Consider the following 27482-nt stretch of genomic DNA (forward strand, 5'->3'; position numbering starts at 1 on the left):
TGGGAGAAGGAGAGAGAGGGGGGAGAGCGGGGAGAGAAAAAGAGAGAGGCTAAAAGAGGAGAACACGAAGATATACATTGAGGCACCGAACACAACAAGAGGGAGCCTCAGTATAGGAGGCGGACACAAGGAAAAAGATATGGGTAGATATATGAATCGAGAGGAAAAAAAATGGAATGCACATACACGCACACACAAATGGCCAGCCGCCGCGTCAACCACACATGAGAAAACGATAACCCTTTACACCAACGCCAGCACAGGAATACACGCACATACCTGCCCGGAGAAACTAGGGAATAAGCGTGGAAGATGAAGGGGGAAGCAGAATTGGCACAGCAACGCACCTTCGATCAAGTGAAAAAGAAAAATGAGAAATGGTAAGAGGAAGTAGCGAGAGAGGGACGCGCAGATTTCATACACTTTGAGTCAGCAGGCGTTGGTGGGGACAGGCATACGCACTCACGCAGAGAGAGATGCACAAGCGAGTACGCATTCAATACAACTAGAGAGCCTCGCAAAGGTAAGAGCAACAACAACACAAATAGGGAGCTTATGCGTGACAGCCATGCATCTTCACGTGATAGATCTAGCATTCATGCAGAGGAAAAGGCGGAGATGAATGGGTTTGCGGTGGGGGGAGAACGAATGACTGAGTGAACAGTCCTCTTCTACAGGGCGCGCATTCCAAAAATCGCAGCGCTAATTCCCTACACCCCCCTCACTCCACCACACGCGCACACCAACGCTTTTTCCGACACCAGCGATAGCAAAAGGTGAGGAAAGAAAAATAGAAAGAGATAAAGCCGAGATGCATCAGTGAAGTAGACAGACAAATATGAACACAGTCATACACACACACACACACATGCACACACACATGCGCACAAAGGGAAAAGCAACAACGCGGAGCGCACGCACAGTTGAAATGCGATGCGTATCGTCGCGCACTGGGCCCGTTCTCAATCATACAGCATGCGCCAAGCGCCCCTCGATCCGCCCCTGACACTGTCAGTGACCCATCGTGTGGTGCGGCGCAGCGGTAGAGACACACGCCACGGCAATGCAGAATCAGTCATCTGAGCACAACCCCAGCCTCGATTTCCATCCATCGCCCGCTGGCCGCGTCACAGCCGTGCCCGTCGTGTCAGCCGCCGCCAGGTGCCTCCCCCTCGGGGAGGCGCCGGCTCTCCCACAGAGATACAGTGCTGCACCACGACACCACGCACGGTGCGGTGTCCCCCTCCCCCGTCGTCATAAAGAGACACGCAGAGCGTCGCGAAGAAGAAATGGACGCGAAGGATTTTCTTGCCCTTTTCTTCTTCGTGTCGTCTGCGTGTGTGTGTGTGTGTGTGTGTGTGTGTGTGTATGACTGTGTGTGTGTGTGTGTGTCGATCCGTCTCTCTTCATTTCTTAACATTTAAAATGCCCTTCACTTTTTGCCCACGAAAAGCACATCGATCACCCCCGCGATGTGTCGCCGATACACCGCACTATACTGCAAGGTGAAGGAGGACGGAAAACAGTATTGCCAGAAAAGAAATCGTAGCGAATAGGCGAGAAAGAGGCTGCGAGAGGCTGTAAGGAGGCACACTCGCCACTATACTCCACCCAAAGCCCAATCTCGCTTTGCACCTCGCTCTCTCACACACACACTCTCTTATCTTTAGGATCACCGCATCACGGACACACTCCATTTCTGGCTGCTGCTCACACTCGTGGCAGTCGCCAAAAAGAAAAAGGGAAACAATCGCGGAGCGAGAAGGGGATCGGCTGACTGGCCCGCCGCCTTTACATGGGGTGTCCCTGTGTGTGTGTATGAGAGCAAAAGAGAGCCTACGCCAGAAACAGCTCAGCTGAAAGACAGTATAGCGTAGACATGCTGCTGTTGCTGCTTCTAAGGCGCCGCATCGAACGTGCAACGGTCGGCGCGTTGGTAAGGGGGGCGCCGTGCTTCCTGTGGGAGGAGATACGGTAGAGAGCATTGCAGTAAAGTGGAGAGAGAAAAAAGAAAAAGTCAATTTTACCGGTGTCGCTGCGCGTCTTCGAGGGGCATCTGAACTTAACGGACGAGGGCCCAAAATAGTGAGAAGGGAGGTAAAAGAGAGAGAGGGGACAGAGAGGGAAAAGACGACAAGGCAATCGCAGAACCGCTGTCATGCCTGGCGATTTCTCCATTGATAGGGCGTAGACAACACAGGGAAGAAAACAATTTATAGTCAGTTGTGTGCATGGGCATGGAGGAGAAGCGGCGCACACATGCAGTTTTCAGAAAACTCAGCAGTTCTGCGCAACCAGCGCTGGCAGATATGCACGTCCACACATCCAAACGGCCGCACGTGCGTGCGCACAGAAATACGCCCCAGCAGCGGGGAAACGAAACCAGAAGGGGGGAGGGAACTCGTTTTGACATTAATCGCTTCATCAGTGGAGAGAGAGAGAGAGAGTAAAGACGCATACAAGGGAGTTTGATTGCGTACAATGAGGATGCACAAGGAAAAATAGGCAAAAGGAAGGAGGAAGTGGGGAGAGGGAAATGAGAGGAGGGGGTGCAAACAAAGCACAAGTGTGTGTGTGTGTGTGCCTGTCTCTCTCGGTGCTTGGGGGGGGAGACCGGATATGTGGATGCGTCACGCGACGCGGGCTTCATGACACGAGTCACAACGCGAAGTATTCCAAATAATAAACGCCTACACGCCATACAGCATGTCACACTCAGTTGTTTGCCCACGCCAGCACTCGCCCAGAAGCCCTATTCGATGCACCTCATTTCCTTCCCTCAGGCATTCCTGCGCCCCATGGTAGCATTCCCTCTCACTCATTTTGCAAAGCAAACCAAAAGACCCGGATGCACACACAGGGAGACAGACATGCCAGATGAGGTGGGAATGGAAAGGAGCGAACTGAGAAGTAGTCGACCTCACTAGAGAAAAAAAAGAGTAAAGGGCTTTAAAAAGGGGGAGAGGCATGAAATCATAACGTTGGCCCACCTCCAGGAAACACCTCGCGCCACACACACACGCACGTACCCACACACCCTCCTATCCAACAACAACGATGCAGTCACGCCTACAAATGCACAATCACAGCAAACACAAGCGCCCCTTCGAACCTGAGGCGACGGTATATCGGGAAGCGACAAAGCACAGATTAAAAAAAAAAGTGATAAGGGAACAGAGGAGGCTGACGTGCACACCTGACAGTTTTGGTGGGGCATTTTTTTCTTTTTCATTTTCACTGGAAACGCTCTCACCATCGCTACCAAACAAGTACCGCAGGAGTGTGTGCGCGTGTGCGTACCTGCGAACTGTCCCCACGCGTCTCTGTGACTCTCCCCTTTTTCTCAGCCTCGCTCTCTCATGATCTGGACCCTCCCTCTACACATTCACGTTGTGTTGGCATAAACGTGTCTCCCACTGTATGCATGCCAAGACGAGGGGGGCTCCGCCCTTTTCTTCGTTTGGGACCTCCATCATGGGCTTCACAGAGAAAGTGCGCGCACGCACGCATGTACGAGGGAGAGGTTCAGATCGAGGGGGGAGACGCGCTGGAGTAAGGGTAGAAGATATGCGGAGGGGGGGTGACCGTTGGTCTGCTCTACTATGATGGGTAGTAACAGGCCTGATGGTAAATCAGTTCGTTATTCTGCTTATTTTCGGCTGCGTCTATATGAAAACTGCAGCGATCGTTTTTTTTATGTGTTTCTTCTGTTTTTCTTCTTTTCTTTTATTGGGGGGAGGGGGGGTATCGTTTTTTTGTGTGTGTTTCATCTCTCGTTCGTGTTCTCTACATAATTGCGGTGATTCCTCGCGCGCGCGTGTGTGTGTAGGTGTACACCTTCCTGTGTGCACCTGCTGGTGGGCGTAGGTTTCGGACGACTGCCTCCTCGTCTTTGCACGTGCCTGTTAGAAGATGGTAGGGGAGCTTGAACGCGGGGAGACGGAAAGAGAGGGGGTCCTGGGTGGTTGAAGAAATCAAAGAAAAAGAAGGTCAAGGCCCCACCTCTGCTGTGTACAGACGTACCCCCTCCTAAAACAATTCGTCGACATTACCGCCACGACCGGCACCCCATCAAAAGCAAACGTACGAGTAAATATTTACACACACACACACACACACACACACACGTACTAGTTTGAGTGCACCACCTACGGCTACTTTCACATCCATGGCTTGCTGTCCAGCATGTGCGCCGCTTGTCTGCACATGGATAAGAAAGAGTGCACAAACGCAGGCAAACACTTGCACCCTCTCCTGCTCTCCCTGATAGAGCCTCCATTGGTGCCTGAGTGTCCTGTCGACGCGCGTCTCCAGCAGCGTTGCTTCTCTTTTCTCGCATGCTAGAGCGAAAAGAGGGAAGCAGGGACTTTTCCCCTTACACTACGCCGTAGATCGTGGCAGTTGTACCGAAGCAAATGATCACGACACCGAAGATAAGGAGTAAAATAGAGCCAAAGAAATCATAGGCGCCCACCTTCTTCAGCTCGAAGCCGCCGCTGTAGATGAAGAAGAGGGATGGAAAGACAAAGGCGATGAAGCTGCCGGTGAAGGAGCCGAGCAGACCAAACACAACGTTCACGTTGGGGATGAACAAGCCACAGAGCAGTGAGACGAGACTGAGGAATGTGCACAGAACCGCGTTCTTCCACCAAGCAATAGTGTAGAGGTTCCAGTCGATGAGGTGGTGCACCGCGTCACGGCAGGGTAGAATATGCAGTGCAAAGGCGACACACAGCTTCACCACAAGGCCAATGTAGGCGACGGCGATGTAGTAATCCGTCAACGGACGATACATGCGCAACAGCGAAGACCCGATATTGTCCGAGAAGTCGACGTAGCCGAAGAAGCCCACCAGCCAGTAAAAGACGGTGCAGATAAACATGCTGACAACAACCTGCATCTCGAAGAAGCGCACACTGGGCTTGGGCGTTTCGTTGAAGACCTGATACGCATTCGATTGGCACAGAAATGCGAAGACGAACTGGCCAAGACCTTGAATGGCGCGATTCCCCGTGTTGAACGTGCGCAGACCCTTGCCGCTGATGCCGCCCTTCATCCCGTGAGTTGCGGAGTGGAGAATGACACAGACGACAAAGTACAGCACGAAGACCACGCCGAAGAGGGAGACGTAGCGGAGCGAGTTGATCTTCCTGGGCAGCGAGAGAGGCAGCATCAGTAACAGAAAGGTAACTGACGTGAGTACTCGCTGAAAGCTCAGGGTCTTGTAGTACCCATGCACACGCTCGTCGCTGAGAAAAGCACTCCACAAGTCGCTGATGCAGATTACATAGGCAATGCAGGCACCAATGCATTTGACAAACATGATGACTGCCGCAAAGATGTCGCCGCCGCGCCCAAAGAGCAACCGCCCTGTCAGCTCGTAGCTGCGGATGCCCGTCTTGCCGTATACGATAGCAAGCAGCCGTACCGAGTACACCGTCAGTAGATAAATCACAATAAGGTAGATTGTGCCCATGACGATGCCGGACGTCTCGAAGGCGTAGGGTAAACCAAGGATACCAGCACCGAGGCTACTGGCGGCGAGGTTGAAGACGCCGCTAGCGAAGCCGCCGTGCGGGATCGCGCGGCGCACCAGGTGCACTAGGAAATTGGGCTTCCTCCCGTCCCCCTCTTGATCGGTGTTATTGTCCATCACGACATCATGCATCTGATCAAATTTTTCGTGCATTTCCCTTTCATCAATGTTCATGGTTGCATCGAGTTCAGCAGCTGCAGCATGATCGCTGCCCACATGGATCTTCGAGGACTCATGGTCGTACAGACTACTGCCTCCGTTGAGCAGAACAGTGTTGTCGGGGTTGTGGGACATGTTTGTCGCGCGCGCCTCTGCTTATTGATGGGTATGGCTGCGCGTACAGGAGTTGGGGGTGGTGATGACGTGTGTATGTGGGGCGGGGGGTGGACGGTGCGCTTTTCTAGGGAAAAGAGAACAAAATGGGTGAAACGAGGCAGCAAGAAGAGCGAAAAGACAGGGAAGAGGTTTTGGTGCGTGTAGATGATGCTCACCACAACTAGCCCCTATCCTGGATACGATGAGTGAGTCGAGAGGGGGAGAGGAAGGAAGAGAGAGAGAGAGAGAGACAAATTTAGCTATGGAAAAGACGGGCAACACTACGAGCTGCGTTGAGGTCATGTTTGCACAAAAAGGTACGTTTGTGCGTGCGTGTTGTGGTGGTGGTGGTGGTGAGCGAAATGCGGTGAGCGAGTAAGAGAGGGGAGCCGTAGTAACAGTAGAGTGTAGAAGGGGTGAGAGAGGGGGGACGAGAGGAAAGACGTAGGATAGTGGCGGTGCAAACCTGAAGTTGGGCAGCACGGAGGCAGTCCAGTTGGCCATCCCTCAAGATGCACGTACTAAACGCCGTGGTTCGCATAGTCCCGTAGTGCACAGGAGACCCGAGCACATCGCCCTACTTCCCATGGCACTACGGCCGGAAGTGGGATAACCAGCACGGAGAAGAGATGCACACAAGAGAAATAGTCGCACATGCGGCCTCAAAAGAAGACCACTGTAGCGCACAGCTGCGTTTATTTCTGAGGAAACAACTCGGAAGAGCTCTGGCTCTTTGAGCGGTAAATTCATATGAAGGAGGAGAGAGGGGGGAGGGGGACGTCGTGGCAGTTGAAGAGTGAGCGGACGTCCCCGCTCGTGTGAAGCGGCAACGGAAACGTCACGGCAGCGTCATACGTCGTTCTTCGCGTCAACGTGCGCGTGTGTGTGCGCGCTTCCGTGGAGTGTTCCTCCTTTCCTCGTCAGAGCAAAGCGAAGAGAGAGGAGGAAGTGATGGAGCAGAAAGGAGAGGGAGATACGCGCCGCTTTGTGTTGCACAAAACATGAGTTACGCCAAAGCGACACGGGGACCAGTAAACACGGCGTTCTCCCCTTCCCCCCTCTCTCTACTCCCTCCCTCCCCTCCCCTCTCTCCCCCCTCTGCACACGCAGACTACGATATCATTGTGTATGAATCTGCATACGATGTGCACGTGACTCACATCACACGGTGAGAGACAAAAACAAAGAAGAGCCAAGCAGGAAAACGGCGCACGCACGCACGCACACGCACCCCCCTCTAGGGAAGAGTAAATGAATAAAAACAAGGAATCTGAGATTGACAACCGTGGGCGTACGCAGCACACACACACACACACACGGCAAATACACAAGCGTACAGCTGCTATGGCCTCACTTCACTCCTGGCGCACCTGCATCCGTATGCATTGACGTCAGCCTGTGTCTCTCTCTCTCTCTCGTGTTCGGTGTGAGCTGTGTGGCTCTCTGAGTATGTGAGTGCGCATGGGCCATAGAGTTCTGATGAAGCGCAAAAGGAAAAACATTTAATGAAAAGATCGAGAAGAGAAACGAAAACGATACGTAAGTGGGCGAGGTCTGCTCATGCCGGGGATGGTCCGCGTAACTGGCAGCTCGCGCACCCCCTTAAGACCCGCGTTGCGATAAAGACTGTGGCAGCGCGTCGCTGGCAAACGTGAGGTGCTTGCTTGCCTCTTTGGGGTACTCGTCAACGGCGGCTAGCGACGGCGGTGGTGTAGCAGCCTCGGAAGAACGCGCTGATCTTAGACTGTCCTTCTCGCCCTCCACTGGGATCCGCGAAGCAACTTCAGTTGCGTTCGCGGTATTCGTGACAGGCCCTGCCTCGGTATCGCGGCAGAGACTCTCCTCAGCTTCGCACCGGGAAGCATCCTCGGTGCCGATAGTGACAGAGTCGTGCGCAATGGCGCCACTCTCAGTCGTCCCCTCAGCCTGTGATAGGTGCGTCAGTGCTTCGGTGAGCACAAGCAGCGGTGACACGACCGCCTCCTCTTCATCTGTGCACTGGTGAAGAGGAGGCAGTACAGCATTACCGTCCTCCAATAGTAAGGGCTGCACTGGGATATCCTTGCGCACTGCATGGGGCATCACTTGCGAGAGCTGCGCGTGGCTCGATGTCTCCAGCTCGCACACTGAAAGCGTGAGCGCACACTTCTCCTCTACGCATGCAGGGCCAGTGGCGAGGTCCGGCTCCGCAAGCGTCTCGTCACTTACGCCTGTCACATCAGCCTCAGCGCAAAGAGTACTGCAGGACACATCCACCACGGCCGCAGCATCACCGACAGGCGCGTCCGCAAAGTCGGTGTGGTCGTCTTGGAGGGCAACTGTCGCTGAAGCGCGACCGGCATGTTCGAGGTGGGCGTCCTCTTTGAGATCGATCACATGCACAGCATCTGCACTTATGTCCTTGGGCTCCTGCTCCTCAAAGCGGTAGCGCTTTGCCGACGGGGATCGCGAAACAGTTTTGTCGATGCACACCTGCGTCGGGGCGTTTGATGGCTCAGGTCGAGGTTTCTGCTGCGCTGCCTGCTCGTGATGCTCCAGCTGCATATTGGGCAGCCCCACATCGGACTCCTCGACTGCATGAACTGACATGGCGCTGCTGTAGCTGCTCGGTAGCGCGTCGCTGAAGAGGCAAGGCCACGAAAAGAGCAGCGAAGAAGAGGCCAATACAGGAAGGGTCTCTTCTTCTGTGTTCCAGGTCCCTCTGTGTCCTACCGGGGGATTCGAGGGAAACGTTTGTGGGTGCAACTCGATGCCGTTGCGGGGGGAGGGGGGGAGAGATGACGGGCGAGGAAGAAAGCAGGAAAGCTGAAGAAAGGGTTTCTGAATACGATCGGAGAAAGCGCCGATCGAGGGGAGTAGAGGCGGTGAGGCTGGTGGTGCAGCAACGATGAAGGGGGTGAGTGATTCTTGACACTGTCTATGACGTGCATGTCAGTGGGGTCGTACATGGGAGGGGGGTAGAGATGAAATGATGAGTAGGTGGGTAGTGAATCAAGAGTCACATGGGTGAGACCAAGCAGGGCGAATAAATGGCATTGTAGCAAGCGATATGGTGGGCGCACTTTCGCGTTCTCGCTTTTTTTTCTCGCTTTCACGTCGGTGTGTTGGATGGCTGATTTCATGCTTGTGGCGGCAGACACGCGAAGCAAGGAGACGGAGGAAAGAGATCGGAGCGGGATATGGAGGCAGTCATAGGAGGGCCCTGGCTGCCCTCTCTGTTTTTCCCCGCTCCATCGTATTCAATACGAGACAAAAAAAGAAGAAACCAAAGAGAGAGCACGCGTGCGCGGCAACGGCGGCGCGAAGAGTAGTGACATCAAAGGCACAGGAGAAAAGTGAGGATAGGCGGGATCAAAGAGAAATAGAGAGGGAGAAAAGACAGGAAGAGGCGTTGGGTGGGGAGATGGGGGGAGGGGGGCTGTGGACAGAGGGGCGGCAACACGGACGCCGGCAGAGCACAAGAAGGGGGGAGGAGAAAAGTACCGCGTTCATCCGGAAAGGGGAAAACACACAACAACAGCAAAATGATAGAGTCCCACACCAGGAGGTGCGCTTCATAACCCCCGTCACTCAAAAACGAATACACCTAAAAGGGAGCGGCACCGGTGAAAGAACAGCCACGTGAGAGTGCCTAGTTCTGCACTTGGGAGAGGACGTGTGCCATTCATGCGCAAGCGAAGAAGAGGACGGGAAGAAGAGGAGAGGGGGAGCGCTAAACGCATCCACAAGCGTTAGAGAAACATGCGAGGCAGCCAGTTGCGCCATAGTCGCCAACATTTGCAGGAGAAGGAAACGCATTCCAGTGCGAAACAGTCCCAAAAAGTTGGAAGTTTCCTCGTATCTTCTCCCTCCTTTGCGCTGCTGAAGGCGACCCTTTGCAGCGCACGGATTTGCATGCAAGACCGATACCGTCGTCGTGGTTGCACAGCTTCGCCCTCGTGAGCATTGAGGGGATCGAGCGGACGTAGTCGTCGTGCAGCTTCTCAAGCCCTTTCGCACCTAGCCCAACTTCCTGCTCCATGTCTGCCTTCACCATGCCATACATCTCTTGAGGGACGGTGTAATTGCCCACGTGGGCTGCTTCGCGCGGTGATGGTACGCAGCACTGCTTTGCTGGCATGAAATCCTCCACAATTTTCCTTTGTTTTTCTGGCACGTTCAGGGCGGTCAAGAGGAGTGCTGCGGCCACCCCGGTGCGGTCCCTCCTAAGGGTGCAGCGGAACACGGCCGGCTGCCCCTTTCTCTGAGGGGGACCTCGAAGTTCTTGTAGACATCCTTGACGCCGATAAGGAAGGCCGCTGCGACTCGCCGAGGTAGCACACCTGCAGACGACCCCACCCCCCTCCCTCCCATCAACGGCTTCCTCAACGCATCATCCGTAAGGAAACAACTATCAATCGCGATCGGGAAGTACAAGACAACGGCAAACGCGTAAGCGAGTCGGCTTTCTCCTTCGCAGTGCGAAGGTCGATGATATACGTGAGGCACAACTTATCCACGACCATCTTCCTGCCCTCATGCGTGACGCCGCCAACGCTGTCGGAGCGGTGGATGTGTTTGTATTTGACGGCGCACGCTCTAGCCCGTGTAAGGTAACCACTGAGGTCTCGGAAATCCTACAGCCCCTAGGCCGCAGTGACATGTTCATGGACCGGCATGAGTCCAGTTTACCAGAGAAACTCATCAGCGGGCTTTGATACGACGCTACACACAAAAGGTGAAAGGATAGTGCATGTGCGTGAGTGTGTGTTCGGCGGTAGAGAAGAGATAGCGAAAAGGAAACCCCAGGCTACTACCTCAGTGCCACGACGAAGACCCACGCGCACCGAGGCACACGTAAGTAAACAAGCCCCCGCACAACGCAGCGCCGCTGTGTGCAACGGCACAGGGGTAGCTAAGCGATGGTGCCTGCGCTTGTGCACATCTTCTCGTCAAACCTCCCCTGCGCCGCATCACTGCCACCACCTGCGGCAATGGCGGGTGTACGCGCGGGAGAGAGAGAGAGCGAGAGCGCTTCGTCTGGCAGCTCAGTTGCAAACGAACAAACACGCCACTGACTGCACCGAGGAGGAAGAGAAGTGCACCAATGACGAACAGCGGAGACTAACGAACGGCTGGAAAAAAGGAGACGGTGGGAAAGGCAGTACTGGTGCGGGGACAGAGACAAAGTGCTCAAGGAGAAATCGCCGAGGTCACTGAACCATTGCCGTGTGCCACGTGCGCTGCTCGAGCACCGAAGACAGACGATACACAACATGCAAGCTGTCCTGCCACTCTCAGGTCTGGCTTGCAATACCTCGCAGAAATGGAGAAAAGGAAAGACAAGACAAAAGGGGCGAAGCGAGGCGGATGGATTGAGGGGATCGAGGGTGAAGTACGCGCCTTTGCCGCTGTCGTTGCGACGTGCACATAGACGCGAACACATCTGCACGTCGCAACGATGGCGAAGAGTGGTGGGGAGTGAGAGTACAAAGAAGTGCTCGATCTGGAGAGAGTCGATCGACGAAAAACCTGCGAGAGTAGCGGGGCGATGGAGTGAGCATGCCAGCAGAAGTGCGAGCGATGCACTGGAATGTGTGCGCAATCAAATTCCCCCACTTTCATTGCGTACTTTTGCGTGCTCGTTGTCCCTCTCGCCTCCGCCCGGCTTCGCTGAGCTTCAGGTGCACACGGCGGCACACAACAAACAGGGAGAGCGCAGAGAGGCGCCAACGAATGCAGAGTCACGTAGAGGTGTGCCCATGTATGTGCGTGTGTGTGTGTTGCTGTGCTCTTCGTTCTCACTTTCCTTCTTCCACCAATATGTTAAAAACAGTCAAGGGCAAACACGCAACCATCACCACAACGCCCTACACGAAGAGGCGCCTCCATACTTGCTCGCACTCATGCATCCAACACTACGGGTGCCTGTCTGTCTCTGTGTAGAAGGGCCGGTGACTGCGCTGGCAGTGTCCACATGTCTTTGCCTCTCCTTCTGATATGTACGTCATCACGGAGCATACGAGGGACAGCTGCGCCACTTACACAAACAAAAACATTCAGCGAGTCTCAACGCAACGCGTGACAGTCAAAACGACGCACCGTCACACACCCACAATCGACCTCCAAGCAGCCCCTCCCCTGCGTCCCCACGCCCCCCACACCTTCGCAGCACACAAGCACAAACAGTGAGCGGTGAAGGGAGACGGAGAGAGGGGGCGGTAAGAGAGGGAAAGAAGAAGTTTCGAGCGGGTTGGGAAACCGGCAGCCGAAGAGTACGCATGAGTCAATAGAAGCCCAGTCAAAACCCCTTCGTACTTCCATGTGCTACACGATTCTCCCTCCCCCCTTTCACCATTCAGCCCCACAGTTCTTGTGCGGAGACGTGTGATTGTGAGCGTGTCTTCTACGTGTCCCTCTGTACGCACTCTGCCTGGCTTTATACGTGCGTACGAGCGTGATCTTGCGAAGAGAGCGCAAAGACGCGGGCGGATAGGGCGTGAATGGCCGAAGAAGACCTCCCTTTTCACGACTCAGTGCACACTCTTGTAGACATCACAGAAAATGAGTGGACTGAACGAGTAGCACCACACTGAGGGAAAAGACACACCCGCACACACCACTACAAGAGGCAATGTTTTCACCGTGTGTAGGTTCGTGCCTCCTAATGACATGCCATTGGCCGTTCCTCCCTTTATCACCGCTGCCTAACCTCTCGCCCTCGCACTGCATGGCTGTGTCTCTCTGCCTGCCGCTGTACCCTTTTTCTGCTGAAGAAGAAGGGGATGAGGTGAGGGCAGAACACACCTCAGCACACGAGAAGGAAGTGCACATTTTCCCATGGCCCTCAGAGCCGTGTGCCCGACAAGACGAATCCCTAACAGCAGCTGCAGTAGTGCTCATGACGACGATCACCCGCTCCGTGACCATCCGTCGAGAAGCAACAACGAAGAACGCAAAAGACGAGGGGAGAGCGGGAATAGGTGGTGTGCCACTGATGCTACGAGCGGCAGGCGCAGAGAGAAGGGAGGGGCGAGGCGGAGAGTACCCCCCAGAACGATAGGAAAGTGCCCACAGAAAAAGAGAGAAAAGGGGATATTCGACTGAGAAAGGAAACCCCACGGTCACATCGGCAAACCATACGCGCCAATTACAAAAAAAAAAAAAATACGTCCGCGCAGAGCTTTGCATACGTACCTGCGTCGCCGTGCAGGCAAATCATTCACTTCCTTTTCTTTGGCGACCCGGACGCGCGACGAGAGTGAGCATCAGTCGACTTCTTACGCAGCACCTCATCACGGTAGCGTTGGTGCTCAGCGTTGATGTATGCCGGGTCATAGCCGGTGCTTCCGGTGCCCATCTCCATGTGATGTGCACCGCTGCCGGTGCTGCTCTTCGAGTGCGCCATCGCCTTAATCATCTTCACAATGCCCATCTTGCTACCCACAATGTACGCGATGCCGCCAAATATGGAGAGCAAGGTGAAGTACGTGAGGACGGTGCGAGGATCCGTGCCGAGGGGGTCTTCAACCATGATTGAGGAGTTGAAAGATGTGATAAAGTACGTCTGGTTCGTTGCTGAGTTCTGGACGTAGAGGCCGATCACCAAGTTGTACTCTCCGGGCTCGAGGTGGGGTTCCGGCCTGAAGGTATAATGCATGCTCACCGTCTCCGACTTCTTCACCTCGCGCGCCTGGCGCACCACGGAAAAGTTTTGAAGGACAATGTGGTACTGGTGCGGGGGCTGCAGGAGGCCATTCATAAGGAACACCACCTGCGAGGCTTCGTTGTCATTGTTTTGAAAGGCCACCGCTACGTTTACCTTCGAGCCAGCAGGGAAGGAAGGGAAAGACTGCGACGACGCGTTAAGGAACAGGACGCGACTCACGTACGCTGCACTGCCCGCGCCCGCGTCCGACGCCGTATACATGGCATCCGCCTCATCGCTGGTGAATTCATTTACGTCATTCTCCTCCGCCAGAGCGACACTCGCGATCAGCAGCGCCACAAAAGTGAGAAGAAACACCTTACGCGGTGTACAGGAGAGCCTCATTGCAGTTCCTTTCTCTACTAGTCTTCTGTGTTGTCTTGTTGGGGCTGTAGTGGGCGGGGTTTTTACTGCTGCTCCTTCAACACCGTCTCACTCAATCGCAGGGAATAAATCGGTGACGTGGACACGAAGCGCTGCCGGCGAGCTTTGGCGACTGCTGCGTACTCTCTGCCGCACGTACGCGTGCGCGTGTTTCAGGGAGTGAGTGAGGCGTTCGTTGAGAGAGTGGTGGCGGGAGTGGCGAGTTTCGTTCAGTGTGAAGGCGCGGAAAAGAAGGGATGTGAGGGGGGTCGGCAGCGGCGGTGGAGAGGGTGAGTGACGGGGTAAGCAACCCAAAGCACCTGGGCACGTAACGCATCGCAGCGGTACGCTCGCCTTTTCCCACTCAAAGGAGGCTATCGCACACACAAGCACACCGCCACCACATACAGTGGCAGTCAGGTTGTCGGAACGACTCAGAAGACAGACCATTCCGCCTCTCTCTCTTTGGTTGCCCTCCCTCCTGGTGCCCCACTGATGTACTTCAAGGGCAAGAACGCCTCAATACCCCATGCGTGAACACACCGCACAAGGGAGTGTTTGGATGAAGGAAGCGCGGGGTGGGTAAACTGTGGAGGAGGTTGACCATGCCTCCAGTAAGTGAAGCGCCTATCACCTTTCTCGGGCTCTGCGTGCTGTTCTTCGTTTTAGTTATGCAGTACGTGAGTGATGACGCCATTCACCTCCATCGAAGCCACGCCACCACTGCGCCTCCCTCTCTCCATGTTACAACGTTGCCCCTCTCGCCCACCTCCCTCTCAATCGCCCTCTGCCAAGGAGAAGGGTAGAGTGAAGGGGGGAGAGCAGAAGCAAAGGGGAGAAGACGAGGGATGACAGTAAGCGGGGCGCCTGTGGGGGGTCGGTGGGAAGGGAAGAGGGGAGAAGACGGAAGGGAAGAAGACGTCTCGGGTGAGCTTGTAAAGGGGTACAGCCTCAGTGGCAAAAATGGGGTAGAGAAGAGAGACCAAAAAGGCGGTTACCCAGCCGCGACCACGCACGCACTCGTACGCCAGTGGAGACGATGCAGCACCAATAACAGAGAGAGAGAGGGAGGGACACGCACACGCAGGCACCGACAAGACGAGCGCTAAAAAAAAAAGCGAAGGAGGAAGCGGGAGAGGCAGTGGGGACACCAGTAGGAGAAGGTGAGACCCAAGAGCAAGGCTGGACAACGGCGCCACACACCCCGCTGCCTTCCCTTCTTAGACCCCGTGCGTTCCCTGTTCACCGTTGAAGACAGACGTAAAGACAGAAAGGAGGAGGCGGCCGCGCAAGAATCGGGCACGGGCTTCGAGTGCGAGATCTCCACCCTTCCTAGCATCGTGCCCCGCGGTGCATCCTTGGGGATGAGACGCAAAGCCCAGCGAGGGAACAAGGAGGAGGCGAAAACGAACCGTCACGGTGGCACTCCGCGCCCGCGCCAGTCACATCAGCTTCTTGCCTCCTCCTTGAATCTTGCGGTCTAGTGAGTTGGAGATGATCTTGTTTGTGTGCAAGTAACGCCATGAACAGCGATCAATACAGTGCACCTCGTCCTTGGTAAGCTCTGCATCCCTGTAGAGGTCCCTGCAGCACAAGTTAACACACTCCTTCCGCAGGGAGCTCATCATTGTCTCTATACGGAAGGACTCTTGCTTGATACTCAAGTTCATTGCTGCTGGTCCGGCTGGTATTCTCGCACTTGCGCTCACGGCAAGCTAGCGGCGCAGACGCCAGTGTGACTCGGAAAGAAACAACATCGGGCATGTAGACGGGGCCCACACCGACAATAAAGGAGCAGCCGCAGGCGCAACAGCGGGACAGAAAAGGGGGAAATCGCACGCAAAGTATGGGCGCGCGTACGTTCGCGGCATGTGGAAAACACGAAGACGGGGATGAAGGAGAAGAGGAGAGAACAATGCGGCGATGGTGAGTTGAAGTAGGACAGCACAGCGGGAGACAAACAAAGTCGCTCGACACACACCGTAACGCCGACATAATTGTTCACCGACAGGACAACCAACAAACACCCGGAGAAAGCGAGAGGCACAGAAAGGTGGGTAAGATGGAGCTGGGAGAGAAGAGAGGAAATAGGTGAAAAAAAAACTGAAGACAGTGAGTGGCAGTTTTAGCAGACGCTACTCACCCTTCGCCTACAACCGCTCAGCTTCCCTTTTTCTCCTCCTCTTTTCAGTCACCCATACTCATACTGAGTGCTACCCTCCCCAGGTGTCCTCACTGGCCTCGAAGCCTGACAGATCTTCACAGGTCGGCAGAGCGTCACTGCTACTTGGCCTCTTTACGAACGCATATCGCGAGTGCGCACAGTCCGATACAAGCCCTCCGCTAGGCAATGGAGAGGTCCATTGCTTTCTCGCTCTCTCTCCGTCTCCTTCGTGCGGGGCACGTGAGTAAGGTGTGTTTTTAAGGAAGAGCACAGCGACCAAATCGACGCTGATTTGCCCGTATTGAAGAACAAGTAGGCTGGTGGAGAAGGCTTGCCTCCGCTCCTCCCTTAAACAACGCCCTGAGTGTGCCAGAAGGCGATGCCACCCGATGCACCAGAAGTGAAATAAACAAGAGGAGACGAACAACGCTTCGATAGGAGAATACACGTGAGGCGGCAACTCGAACAACAACAAGAGCAAAAGACGCAGTCACACGGACAGAGAGCGGGGGGAGTCGGTAACGGATGCACTTCAAGAACGAGCTGCCGCCACCAAAGGGTAGGGGGGGGAGGGGAAGGTATAGCGCCGGCAGTGCCATGCGACTCGTACTCCTCAGCATCAATTCTGTTGTCCTACATACCCTGTGACGGCGGGAGGGTTTGGGAAAAGGGAGGGGGTGCATGTGGCGATTGTCATCAAGTGGAAAGGCTGAGAATAGAGGTGAGAGGGTGTCTGACACAGCCCACACAAAAGTCGGGGTGCATATGAGCAGACCGTCTCCCCACTGCCCTGTCGATCAGTAGCCGATCCAAGCGGCTCCCTGGAGCGTCTTGATCACCTACTAAGCCGCTCCTTCTGGCTCTCTCACCTCGCTCCCCTTTACCCTGTATGTTCTGTTCTGCGCAACATCCAAGTCTCTTCTCGCCTGCGTTCATCCCTTTCGCTGCATCAGCATCGTCGTCGTCGTCGTCGTAACTGTGCGGCTGAATCGGACACTGTGAGCACGCGTACCACACTCGAAGGGCGGCGGGGAGAGAGAGAGAGACTCACCACGGTAGCCAACAAGGGGACAAGCAACGAAAAAACAAGAGAAGGAGCGCACCACACAGCCACAGACAGCACAAGGCAAGATGGAGAAGACGAGCGACGCACAGCTTCTCAGGCACCTTGATTGTGAGTCCACGAACACAGTGCGGCGTCCGTACAACGACAGACACACAGAGCAGAGATGCGAAAGGTGTTTCGACAGCATCCACACACAACTGCAACAACATCATCAGCTTCGCCGTCGCTCCGTGTTTTTTCTCTTGCATTTTGCTTCGTTTCGGCTTCCCTTTCTTCTGACTCACATGTGAATCGCCGTCGCTTCACTTCTCAGTGGCAAAAAGGGAGTAGCCCAAAATGAACGAAAGTGTGATATAAGGCGTGCCTGCATGTGGGTAGGCGTGCGTACAGGGCATTGTGTGGTCACGCAGCACACCGAGTGTGCAATCCGCCCACTGCCTTGCACCACAGTCCCTTCACTAGCGCTTAGGGGCGCAGGTGGTCACTGCGGTTCGTCTCTCTTCAATGAAGGGGCATACAGAGTCACTGTTGTATCGCCACGCGTGGTCAAGAAAGGCGAGAACATCTTTAGAGTCAATCCGAGTAATACTCTTACGCATGCACAGACACAACTTGATATATTTTGGATGCAAACGACAGTGGCCAGCGCAGAGACGGGCTTACCTTGCGCAATGATGGATGTCAGGAGCTGACTCAGCGCCGTCTCTGAGGATGCGACTAGAGCGCCGTTTGCGCCAATAACAGCGCCGCCACCACCGATGAAGCCGAGGCCGCACAGCGGCGACGCCGCAAGCCCATGCATTGTGCTGGAGAACGCATTAGGCCGCACAAAGCCGGTCGCCAGCGGGCTGTTGCAGGCGTTCAGGTGCCGCCGTGTGAGGCTGCGCCCCATATAATACACAGAACGCCGCATGTGAGAACCAGAACGTTGCCGAAATCCTCCTCCCCAAAGCAAAGAAGAGAGAACGGCTTGTGAAGAAGAGGGGGAGGGGGGTCGTGGTAGTGGTCGTGGTGGGCTTCGACGAGAGGCACACAAGACGATGCGTTGTATGTGTGTGTGTGTGTGCTTAGGCTCGCTTGTATGAGAAGAAAGGCAGCTATGCAGGCTGAAATGGGGTAACTCTGCAGCACACGCAGTTCGGCGTGGCTGCAACTGCCGTTAAGAATACGTGTATTTTCCTGTGTGGGCAGGGGAGAGCGCCGTTGGTAGTCGTCATGGCAACCAGAGAGAGGGGCGAGGATAAAGGGAAGAGACCGAGCGAATGGTGGGGGGGCAAGAGCACGTGTATAGTGCGCCCGCATGTGAAGCGATACTACCACAATAAGGCAAGGCCAATTGGGAAGGTAAAACAGAAAAAGGCTGCACGCGGTTGCTGTAAGGAGATGCACAAGAAAAGGGACAGAAGGTGGGGGAAGAGAGGTGGGGGAGTCAGACACACACAGAGACACCTGCTGCTTGCACTCCACGCACCTTTACACACACGCGTGTGCCGTTCTCTCTCTCTGCAATCAACCAGCCCGACTGCGCAGTCTTCCTCAGGAAAGGCGAGCGAGAAAAAAAGAAGCAAAAGCCAACATGGCAGTCCGCGCTCTTTACTCGTGCACCCCACACCCCAGCCTCGACGCACGGCAGGAGATTGGAGAGCCACCAAGAAGAACCCATGTTGGGATCTTCCTTGTCCAGCGCGCGCTTCCCATCATAAGGCTCCCTCTGCAAGCGAAGCTAGAGAGACGCTGCGAGGAAAGCCAAGGGGTGCGATGAGTGCGCTGTGGTACTTGTGCGGAAGGTCGAAACGGGAAAGCCGCCGCACGGGCCTCTCTGGAAAGGACATGCATCACGATGAGAGCGTCCCAGCTCTCGCAGATGACCACAGAGAGAGAGAGAGAGAGAGAGCTTGTCTCACCCCTCTCCCTTCCTCGTCATCACCACCAGTCCCACCGCCGTCGTTGCGAGGCAAACACACTCTCCCATGCTTACCACGCACCTCCGCAACATCTACCCACAAGCCCTCCTCACGCTACGACAGCCACCTAGCTTACTTTCGCCCGATTCTCTCTTCTCTCTTGACTTCTCGTCTTGCTCATCAGCAAAAATAACGCGTGCCTCCATGCAGTGCTGAGGGAAAAGAGGGGCGGTACAATGTGGTGCTGAGGCAAGGAGGAGGTAGTAATGACGGAGCTAGCACCCAAGAGATCCCCCGTGGCGGTGCCAAGGAGGGCACACACTTGCCACGCCCATCAAGTGCCTTTCAATGTTGCCTTATACTATCGCGTCGAGGCTCGCGGCATTGGGGACACGCTTGCCTCCTGGCTCTCCCCTCTGTCGTGCTCGTCCTCGTCCCACTCCTTATTCCACCCAGAAGGCTTGCCATCCACTTCCTCCGACCCAATATCGGCAAATGGGTCATTGGGTACCTTGCGCGTCAGTACACCGGCTGGGGGAGGCTTCAGCGCCCATGCCGATCGCGCCTCACATTCCGCTAGAGGCCCAATGTAGCGAATGAGGGAGGAAGAGCAGTTGTTCTTGTCTCGCTGTGCGAGGAACCACATTGGCAGCTGCTCAGCAATATCAGTGACACTCCCAACAGCCTTGACTAACATGCGGCCTTCACGCGGCAGTGCACGGGTCAGCGCACCGTCGGTTGCCGACTGCGACGACAAGAGGGCCATAAACTTAATAACCTGCTCAATCCTAGTTATTCGTGGCTGCAACACGTGCGGCGGTGGCGGTGGATCCTTTGCGCGGCCAACAACCAGCTTGTCATAGGCAAAATACTCGTGCAACTTAAAGTACCCCTTGTGCCGCTCGAAGAACTCGCGGCGGACAAAGCGGCGCGCCTGCTCAGACGTCAGGCCACGTCGAAAACGCTCGTTTTGCAGGGTGGTGCGCAGAGCGTCGACTATTACAGGCTGCCCAGCGGGGATGGCGTCGTGGAGAAACCGCGCCAGTTCGTCCTCGGACATTTCTCCCTCCCGTTTCGCCAACCGTCGAGAAACCGATGTGGGGCCGAGCGGTTTCCCAACGTAGGGGCTCTCCTCAGGACACCTCCCCTCCAAGGGGGCCCCATCAGACCTCATCGGCCTTCGTTGCTCCTCGGCGGCGAGGCGAGGAGTGAGGATGACATCGCCCTGCTTGATGAAAAAGAGCGAGTGGGTGTGAACAAAGGAGGAAATCGCATCAACGACAGTCGCCGGATCGGGCGACTGTAGCGGCGCAGACGGCACCGCTGCATTCCACGACTCACCCGCCTCCTTGAACGCTCCATAGATGCGGAGCAGTGCTGCCTGCAAGTCGCCGGGAAGCTCCGCGTAGAGGTCAGTGGGAAGCTGAGCGCCTTTGTCTGCTAAAATCCGCTGCAAGCGCACCATCACCCGCGGCACCGGTGACGTCTCTAATGTCAGCGAAGAGGGCTGATCCGATGACGGCAAGAAGGCCCATGGCCGTACTTGGGAGGACTCCAGCTGCACCTCCCACAAGTGTCGTAGTCGGTCGAGGAGAAGGACGCTAACCCGAAGATCTCCCCCCTCGACGAGGCCGTAGAACACCTCAATTTCGCGTACCAGGTGCGCTGGCACAAAGTCGCGCAAGTGCGCCAGATGGAGACCCTTAACCAGCCTTAGGTGCTTCAGGCGATCTTCGGCTGCTCCTTGCTGCAAGGCCTCGGTGAGTTTCCGGCCCAATAGCGTGGGGTCATAGCGACTAGCGGCGATCTCGGGTGCTGGGGTATCGAACGTGTACGATGGCACTCCGACCTGCAGCAGCAGCGGCTCTGGACGCAGCAGCCGGACAAAGACGGCCATCGGTGAGTCGCCGAAGGCACGCACGTCGACGAACTGTGGTGGCAACTGCTGGAAGGCGACTCGAAAATCCCGCAGCGATGGCGCTTCGCAATCGAATAAGCTCACCGACATGTTGGTCATGACAACTGAGTCCATTAGGTAGGATAGCGGCACGTGGTACTGCGATGGCACCACCGTGCTGAGCCACAGCTGAAGCCGGCTGTTCTTCATACTCGACGAAGCGCGGTCTGGCCCCACCTGCTGTGGTGACGATGGCGGCGTCGAGAGGGGCTTCACACACCGCAGCCGCACGTGCTGTGCAATTGGATGACACCAAAACACCTCTTCGTGCTGGCGCAAGAACCTCGTGAGCTGCATGGGGGTGACAAGTGCCCAACACCGCAGCGCTTTGCAGAGGTCGTTTATTGTCGGCGTCGACGTGACGAAGCCGAGTGAGGTGGCCACATGGGTGCCACTCATGTGCTGTGCGATGGCTAGCAGTCCAATGACGCGGAGGCCGAGAGTCTTCTGATCGGGTGTACGGAACGGCAAGCATGCCTCACTGGCCATGGCTACGTGCACACAACCGGGCAGCTGCACCTCGCAAAACGCCTCGGGGTGCCGTCGTATGAACTGAGCGAGCCCGCCGCCCTCCCTGCCAAGACGCTCAAGGTGCTCATCACCGATCATACTCGCCATCTTCGAGATGGGCAACGGCCCTGTCGACCGAAGTAACGAGCGAAGATAACAGACAAACTGATTGTCGACGGTTGGGAAGTCAAGAGTTCGCTTTGTAGAATAAAGGCGGCGCGACATCATGAATGGCCCACCACGCGAGGAGGTGTGAAGGCGCGCGGCGCTGCAGCCAAGCCGCACAAACTGGCGATACCGCGTCTGGCCTATCCCCGTCGTGCCGGCAGTGAAACGACGGAGGCTGACTAGCTCCTTTCGTCGCCACTCTCCTGGCCCAGCGAGAGTTGCGGTATTGGCGGCACCATTTGCTATGAAAGTGACGCACTGATTCGACCGGGTACGTAGTACGCCAGCAGCTGCAGAAAGCATCGGGGCAGAGTATGTGAGGTGGAATGGGGTGGCGGAGACCAATATGCGTCGCCTTGCCCTTTTGTTTCTCGTTCGCCCTCGACTGTGATCATCTCCATTCAAAGCGCTGACGGTCCTTCCCCGCTCGGCACGCGCCGCCCACAAACTCTCAGAAGCTGCGTACCGGAGGAAGCAAGAGAGTATAAAACACTCACTCAGTGCGGCGCCGGCAGTGCTCGCCGAGTGAAAGCGATCAAAGACGGGGGGAAGGAAGTGGGATAGAGGGTAGGGTGAAGGAGAGAGTTTGAACAACTGCTTAATCATGGGTAGGTTCACCTCCTCCACGCCCATGAGCGGAATGTAGGCGAGTGGCGGAAAGGAGGAAAGAGAGGGGAGGTAATGGTGTAGCGATAAGGGGCGGTGATGGTCAGAGAGAGGGGAGGGGCAGAATACACCACCCGTCTCTGTGCCAGTGTACAACCTCGTAGACGAGGGAAGGGCACGTCGTCACGTCTCCTCTCCCCACATACACACACACCAAGGGTAGAGGCGAGGGGAAGAAACTAGCGCTGGGTACGTCAGTGTGGGTGGGTGTGTACGCGTGCGTGTAAGGCCCATCATCACCCACCAAGGGATTTTGAGAGAGGGTGTGGGGGTGTACGAGACACGCACAGGCACCTCAAATGCCTCCCCAAAGTGAAATACTACGTCTCCTCACATAGAGGAGGGGAACGCCTAGAAAGAGGTACACGCAGAAACAGGGGTATAAGGCACAGCTCCCCCCTCCCCTCCCCTCGCCGCCATCTTGCAAGAACCCCAACCTCTTGACGTAGTAGGATGACCTAAAGCGCCACCCTAACCCCTCTTCCAAGCCGAAAGGTATAGAAAACAATTGGCTCCGTGAAGGAAAGAAGGAAGAGGAGAGGGGGGCATGAAGGGGGTAGGGAAGAGGGTAATGGTGGTGATGGAACGTGCCGAATGCGAGTGTTGACAGCCGTGCAAAGGGCGCAGGGGTCCGCCGGCAAATGGGGTACGGCTTTAATGTGGGTCGCTGCGGGCATACTCTTGGGCAAGATAAAAGAGGCTCTGTCCCATCGCCATGCCAACCCCGACGCGAAGAGATCCCCAGCCAATGTTGAGTCGACTGTTCGCCCACATCCAGGCTGCTTTCGGGTGATGGTGATGCAACACCACCCATGTGCGCATCTGTGCGGCAAGGCGCGACCCCAACGAGTTCGATCGGCGCGCGGTTTGCTGCACGCTCTCCTCCACCTCAGCACCGATCCCGACACTGCCGCCATGCCGCCAAAGGCGCTCTGCCGCCGTAGTCGTAGTGCTGGAGGAAGCGGGTGCTGAGCACGGGTGCTCCGTCTCGCCCAGCTCCGGCACCCCGTGCCGATCTGTGTAGCTCTTTCCGTGTCGGTACGTGTAAAAGAGCTGCGTGTAGAACGACTTGAGCAGCGAAATGTAGCCGAGTGGGATGGCACCAGCTGGGGTACCGTACACGATGGAGCGGACATAGTTGAAAGGTGAACTCAGAATAGAGGCGAGAACTGCCGCAACCAAGTTTGAGATGAAGTCGCATATGCCACACTTTTGTGCGAAGTCCGGCACCATCGCATCGCGTCGAGCGCTAACCGCCTCATTCACTTTCCGATGGTCTAACAGAGGTGCCGGTGCCGACGCGCTAATGTCTCCTCTAGGGATGCTAGAGGCGCTCGCAACACACGCGATCGCTCCTGCCGGCAGCTGTGGCGACGGTGTGCTAAAAGGAAAGCGCAAGACGCCTACTTGGGGATCAAAAAAGTGCTTCCATGCAGAGGCCCGCCGCGCTGTCTCGTAGACGACACCAAAGATGCTGTCCCGCACCATCGTCGTAAAACAGCCGCGGAAAAAAATAAAAACACCGCCTTCCCTATACATGTAGGTAGCAGTCCTCAGGAAGGAGACGCCACGCTCGTTTGTGTTCCACATTCGGAACTTCACTGCCTGTAGCGCGTTGAGGGTGAATCCGTTAATGGAGCCGGCGGAGAGTCCAATCAACATCGAATTCAGCTGTGGAGACGTCTCTGGCAGACACACAGCCGGAGCAGAGCGCTCAATTGCGATCCGCATGCTGTCCTGCCAGAATATGTAGGATGCCCCCACGAGTGTGCGGTAGACGACAGCGTTCACGATCCCTTGGAAAGGGTGCTCGAAATTCTGCCTATCGAGAAAGCGGCGACGCCGAAACTTAACCCGCACATAGAGGGCGCGGTCAATTGGGTTGAAGAGGATTGCCTGCAACGCGCCACTAAGAAGAGCTGGCCCAGCCGAGTAAACAAAATTATCTTTGTCGTGCCCTTCGCGTAGGGGGCTGACACCACTGAAGTTGGCTTCCTTGACAGAACACGTGAGAGCCGATGAGTCCCCCATCATTCATCTGCAACGCCAGCAACAGGGAGGGGGGGGGGAAGAGGGAAGAGAAGGGGAAGAAGGCTGCGCATGTACTTCTTCACTACGAGACTCGAAGGTACGCCCGTCTTCTCTTCTTGCTGACGTACGACGCTCCCTGCCAGGACGTGGGTGAGTGCGTATTCTGAAGCCACGCCTTTCCTGTGCACCAGCCGGCATCCTCCACATCATACAGGCAACAGCCAAGCACAACATCCCACAACAACCACAACAACGAGAAGAAATAAGCAGGCAAGCAGTTGGTGCATAGCAGAGAAGTAGTGACAAAGTGCATCTCGCTCGAAGGCGCATGGGCACGTTCTGACCCACACACCGCAACGGTGTAGCTCAGCTACGGAAAGGGGGTGGCGCGCAGCTCTAGCACGCAGCAGCGGCTAACGCGAACTTTCCTATCCGCTAGGGGCTGCCCACTTGGGTAGAGACCTTTCGAGTGCGGGGCTTGAGAAGCAACCCAAGGAGCGCCGGAAAGAAGAAGGCACAGGTGCTACAGTGATCGGTCGACCTTCTCTAATTGGCGACAAGTGTGAACCACACAAAACGAGAAGGTCAGATTACCAGTACCGCTGACGAAGCTACGGGAAGTCAAAAGTCACCGAGATGCGGTCTCCTTGAGTCCTTTGTGCAACCGCATGCCACCGCTCAACTGGACTTGATTTCGGTATGGACGTTTTCTTGGAATGACTGTTCCTACGAGTACCAACGAATGCCCCGCCTCCTCCCTTTGCTACTTTACGCTAGCCGCTTCACGTGGGCCTTTTTCGACACTCTCGCCTTCCTCCCGGCAAGGCACGGCTTCGCTGCTTCTACTTCCGCTGCCTCTGCGCTACACTCGTGCACGCAGGGGACACCACACCCGCTCACACACCGACATGGCCACAGGGACCCCTACCATTCCCACCACCACAAGCAGAGAATGGACACGCAGCCCATCGCGAGAACGGCTCAGAGATATCAAGTCACAGCATGGGCACAACACCGTCTCTTCCCTCCCTGTTTCCTTACGACGAAAATAGGGGTGGGGCAGGAATCCACACACGTACACCGTCTCTCCCGCTCCTGTGAACATCCATGGCATTGCGGAGATGCACCTTCACTCCCGGCCTGCTCTGTTTACCACGAAATTGCAGCTCGAACCCAAACCACACTCCCCCATCCCATGTGTGCGCGCACAGAGAGAGACACGCAGACCCCTCGCCCTCCTTCACACAGGCACAGATGCACCCTCTCGCAGGCATGGCGCACCCACTGTGTGCATGACATGCTCCAGTACTGAGAAGAGCAACGGCCGGCAGCCGTCTCGCGCAAGCAAGCACGATTAAGTTCCGCAGCTGCCCTGCATCTTCCACTTAGCGGCGGCCACCACGTCGCGATAGGCGATCACTATTGTGACTTTTGTGGTCCTCGCGCGCCCGCTTGCGGTCCGGCGCCTTCTGGCTAGTGCTGCACTTCTTTGCTGCCCGTGAGAGGGACTGCACACCGAGAACTGGAGGCATGGTGCCATGTGAATCCTCGCGGTTGCGCTTCGCAACAGGGATGCTGTTCGTGGCGCGCATCCAGCTTTCTTTGATCTCTCCCAGAGGGAGGCGCTTAGCAGCGAAGGCCTCGGTGATCGTTTTGATGTTGTTCAGACTAGCCACGGCGTTCGCGTCTGTGGCGTCCGCCTCCTTGCTCTGTGCCGCCTTCTTCACTGCGAACACGACCTGTTTGTACATGTCAGCTGCTGCCTGTGCGGCCGCGGTAGCGCTCGCGTTGAAGGAGGTATCGTTCAGCTGCTGCAGCGCCTCAGCAGACCGCTTGCGCGCCAGAGCCACCGCGGCGAACAGGAAGACCTCAACCGTGATGAGGTTTGCCGCGGTGAGGGTGCCACGCATGTCAGACATCATCGACACCACTTGACCGTAGACGTAGGGGTACAGCTTCTCGGCCGCCTCGGCCGTGGCGATGCGACTGGCAAGCAGCACCACCTTCGCCACGTCAACACTTCTGTTACTCGAGGCGTCAATATCACGGGACGTGATGCCTGCCGCCTCCAGGGCTGGGTACAGGTCGTACTCGACAGAGCTGGCAACAAAGCGACCAATGATGGCAACGGCCTCAACGTGGCGGTCGTCGCTCAGCCTGTGAGTCTTCACGTACCAGTCGAGAAGGGGGAGGTTGCCCTTGTCGTGGTTGATCGGTAGGTGCGCCGTCACACGCGCCAGCTGAGCGAACTCGCGAGCGTCAACAGTGCTTAGCACACGCTGCAGCAGCGGCTCGGCATAAAGCTGCGTCTCCTCTGTCCAGTGCTTGCGGTAGCTGGGCGCCATGACGAGGCGCGTCAGGCGCGTCAGCGCCATGTGCCGCTCCTTCTGGACCTGCACCTCGTCGTCTTCCTCGCGATCGAGACTCAGCCAGTGCAACAGCTTTGCCAGCACAGAGCGAAACGCGCTGCTCGTCAGCGAGTCCAGTGACTTGGATGCAGCCTGACAAACGCTTTCTGGAAACGCGTCCCGGTCAACCATCACCTGCATGAGCACATCCGCTCCCTCACGAGCCAGGTACTCCCAGTTCTTATCAACCACCGAGACGGGACCCAGGCCGGCGAACGCCTGCACAGCAGCCGTAAGCAACTGCGGTGTGTTATCAGCTCCGCCAACGATCTTCACGAGGGATGTCACGATCTTGCGTAGCGCATTGTTGTCACGCACAGCGGTCACGTGCTGTCCAACAAACTCCAGAAACTTTACCCTCAGCAGGATTGGCGTTTCGGCAGACTCCGCCGCCTGTACAAGCTGTAGTACCTGTGGAAGGTAGTGGTTCACCAGGTTACCATCCACAGACAGAATCCCCTGCAGCTGGCTGTACATCTCTGTTGTCGAACCGACAACTGGCACAGGAGCGGCTGGCTCCGCCGCACCTGCCGTGGGAGCCCTCTCTGTTGCCACCTCTGCTGCCTCCACGACCGGCGCCGTCGCGTGGTCCTCGCCGCAGCCACGCTCCGCCTCCACCGGGGTAGGGGACGCCTTCGACCCTGTCTTCGGCTTGGGGGTCATTGTTGCAGTACCACACAGACACACACCAACGTGACACGTTCGCC

At 56.2% G+C, this 27482-nt stretch overlaps 8 protein-coding genes and 1 pseudogene across 8 annotated transcripts, besides 1 other annotated feature; all 9 read right to left on the reverse strand.

Annotated features, from left to right (window-relative positions):
* Positions 1-954: 954 nt before the first annotated feature.
* Positions 955-1197: a repeat region.
* A 3178-nt stretch (positions 1198-4375) lies between these two features.
* Positions 4376-5830, reverse strand: AAT22 (amino acid permease, putative; the record flags this gene model as incomplete). Its single annotated transcript, XM_010700722.1, has 1 exon — positions 4376-5830. One exon carries the CDS (start codon positions 5828-5830, stop codon positions 4376-4378), a length of 1455 nt encoding a protein of 484 aa, XP_010699024.1.
* A 1623-nt stretch (positions 5831-7453) lies between these two features.
* On the reverse strand, positions 7454-8440 carry LPMP_220230 (hypothetical protein; the record flags this gene model as incomplete). Its single annotated transcript, XM_010700723.1, has 1 exon — positions 7454-8440. The coding sequence occupies one exon, from the start codon at positions 8438-8440 to the stop codon at positions 7454-7456; it is 987 nt and encodes a 328-aa protein (XP_010699025.1).
* Positions 8441-9563: 1123 nt separating this feature from the next.
* Positions 9564-10499, reverse strand: LPMP_220240 (annotated as a pseudogene).
* A 2553-nt stretch (positions 10500-13052) lies between these two features.
* On the reverse strand, positions 13053-13883 carry LPMP_220250 (translocon-associated protein (TRAP) alpha subunit, putative; the record flags this gene model as incomplete). The annotated part of the gene is made up of 1 exon (XM_010700724.1): positions 13053-13883. One exon carries the CDS (start codon positions 13881-13883, stop codon positions 13053-13055), a length of 831 nt encoding a protein of 276 aa, XP_010699026.1.
* Positions 13884-15343: 1460 nt separating this feature from the next.
* LPMP_220260 (hypothetical protein) lies at positions 15344-15571 on the reverse strand (the record flags this gene model as incomplete). The annotated part of the gene is made up of 1 exon (XM_010700725.1): positions 15344-15571. One exon carries the CDS (start codon positions 15569-15571, stop codon positions 15344-15346), a length of 228 nt encoding a protein of 75 aa, XP_010699027.1.
* A 2041-nt stretch (positions 15572-17612) lies between these two features.
* On the reverse strand, positions 17613-18044 carry LPMP_220270 (hypothetical protein; the record flags this gene model as incomplete). Its single annotated transcript, XM_010700726.1, has 1 exon — positions 17613-18044. One exon carries the CDS (start codon positions 18042-18044, stop codon positions 17613-17615), a length of 432 nt encoding a protein of 143 aa, XP_010699028.1.
* A 1352-nt stretch (positions 18045-19396) lies between these two features.
* LPMP_220280 (hypothetical protein) lies at positions 19397-21730 on the reverse strand (the record flags this gene model as incomplete). The annotated part of the gene is made up of 1 exon (XM_010700727.1): positions 19397-21730. The coding sequence occupies one exon, from the start codon at positions 21728-21730 to the stop codon at positions 19397-19399; it is 2334 nt and encodes a 777-aa protein (XP_010699029.1).
* A 1260-nt stretch (positions 21731-22990) lies between these two features.
* LPMP_220290 (hypothetical protein) lies at positions 22991-24367 on the reverse strand (the record flags this gene model as incomplete). The annotated part of the gene is made up of 1 exon (XM_010700728.1): positions 22991-24367. The coding sequence occupies one exon, from the start codon at positions 24365-24367 to the stop codon at positions 22991-22993; it is 1377 nt and encodes a 458-aa protein (XP_010699030.1).
* Positions 24368-25752: 1385 nt separating this feature from the next.
* LPMP_220300 (hypothetical protein) lies at positions 25753-27438 on the reverse strand (the record flags this gene model as incomplete). Its single annotated transcript, XM_010700729.1, has 1 exon — positions 25753-27438. The coding sequence occupies one exon, from the start codon at positions 27436-27438 to the stop codon at positions 25753-25755; it is 1686 nt and encodes a 561-aa protein (XP_010699031.1).
* Positions 27439-27482: the final 44 nt, after the last annotated feature.

Source organism: Leishmania panamensis (genome assembly GCF_000755165.1).
Source record: "Leishmania panamensis strain MHOM/PA/94/PSC-1 chromosome 22 sequence".
Taxonomy (NCBI): domain Eukaryota; phylum Euglenozoa; class Kinetoplastea; order Trypanosomatida; family Trypanosomatidae; genus Leishmania; species Leishmania panamensis.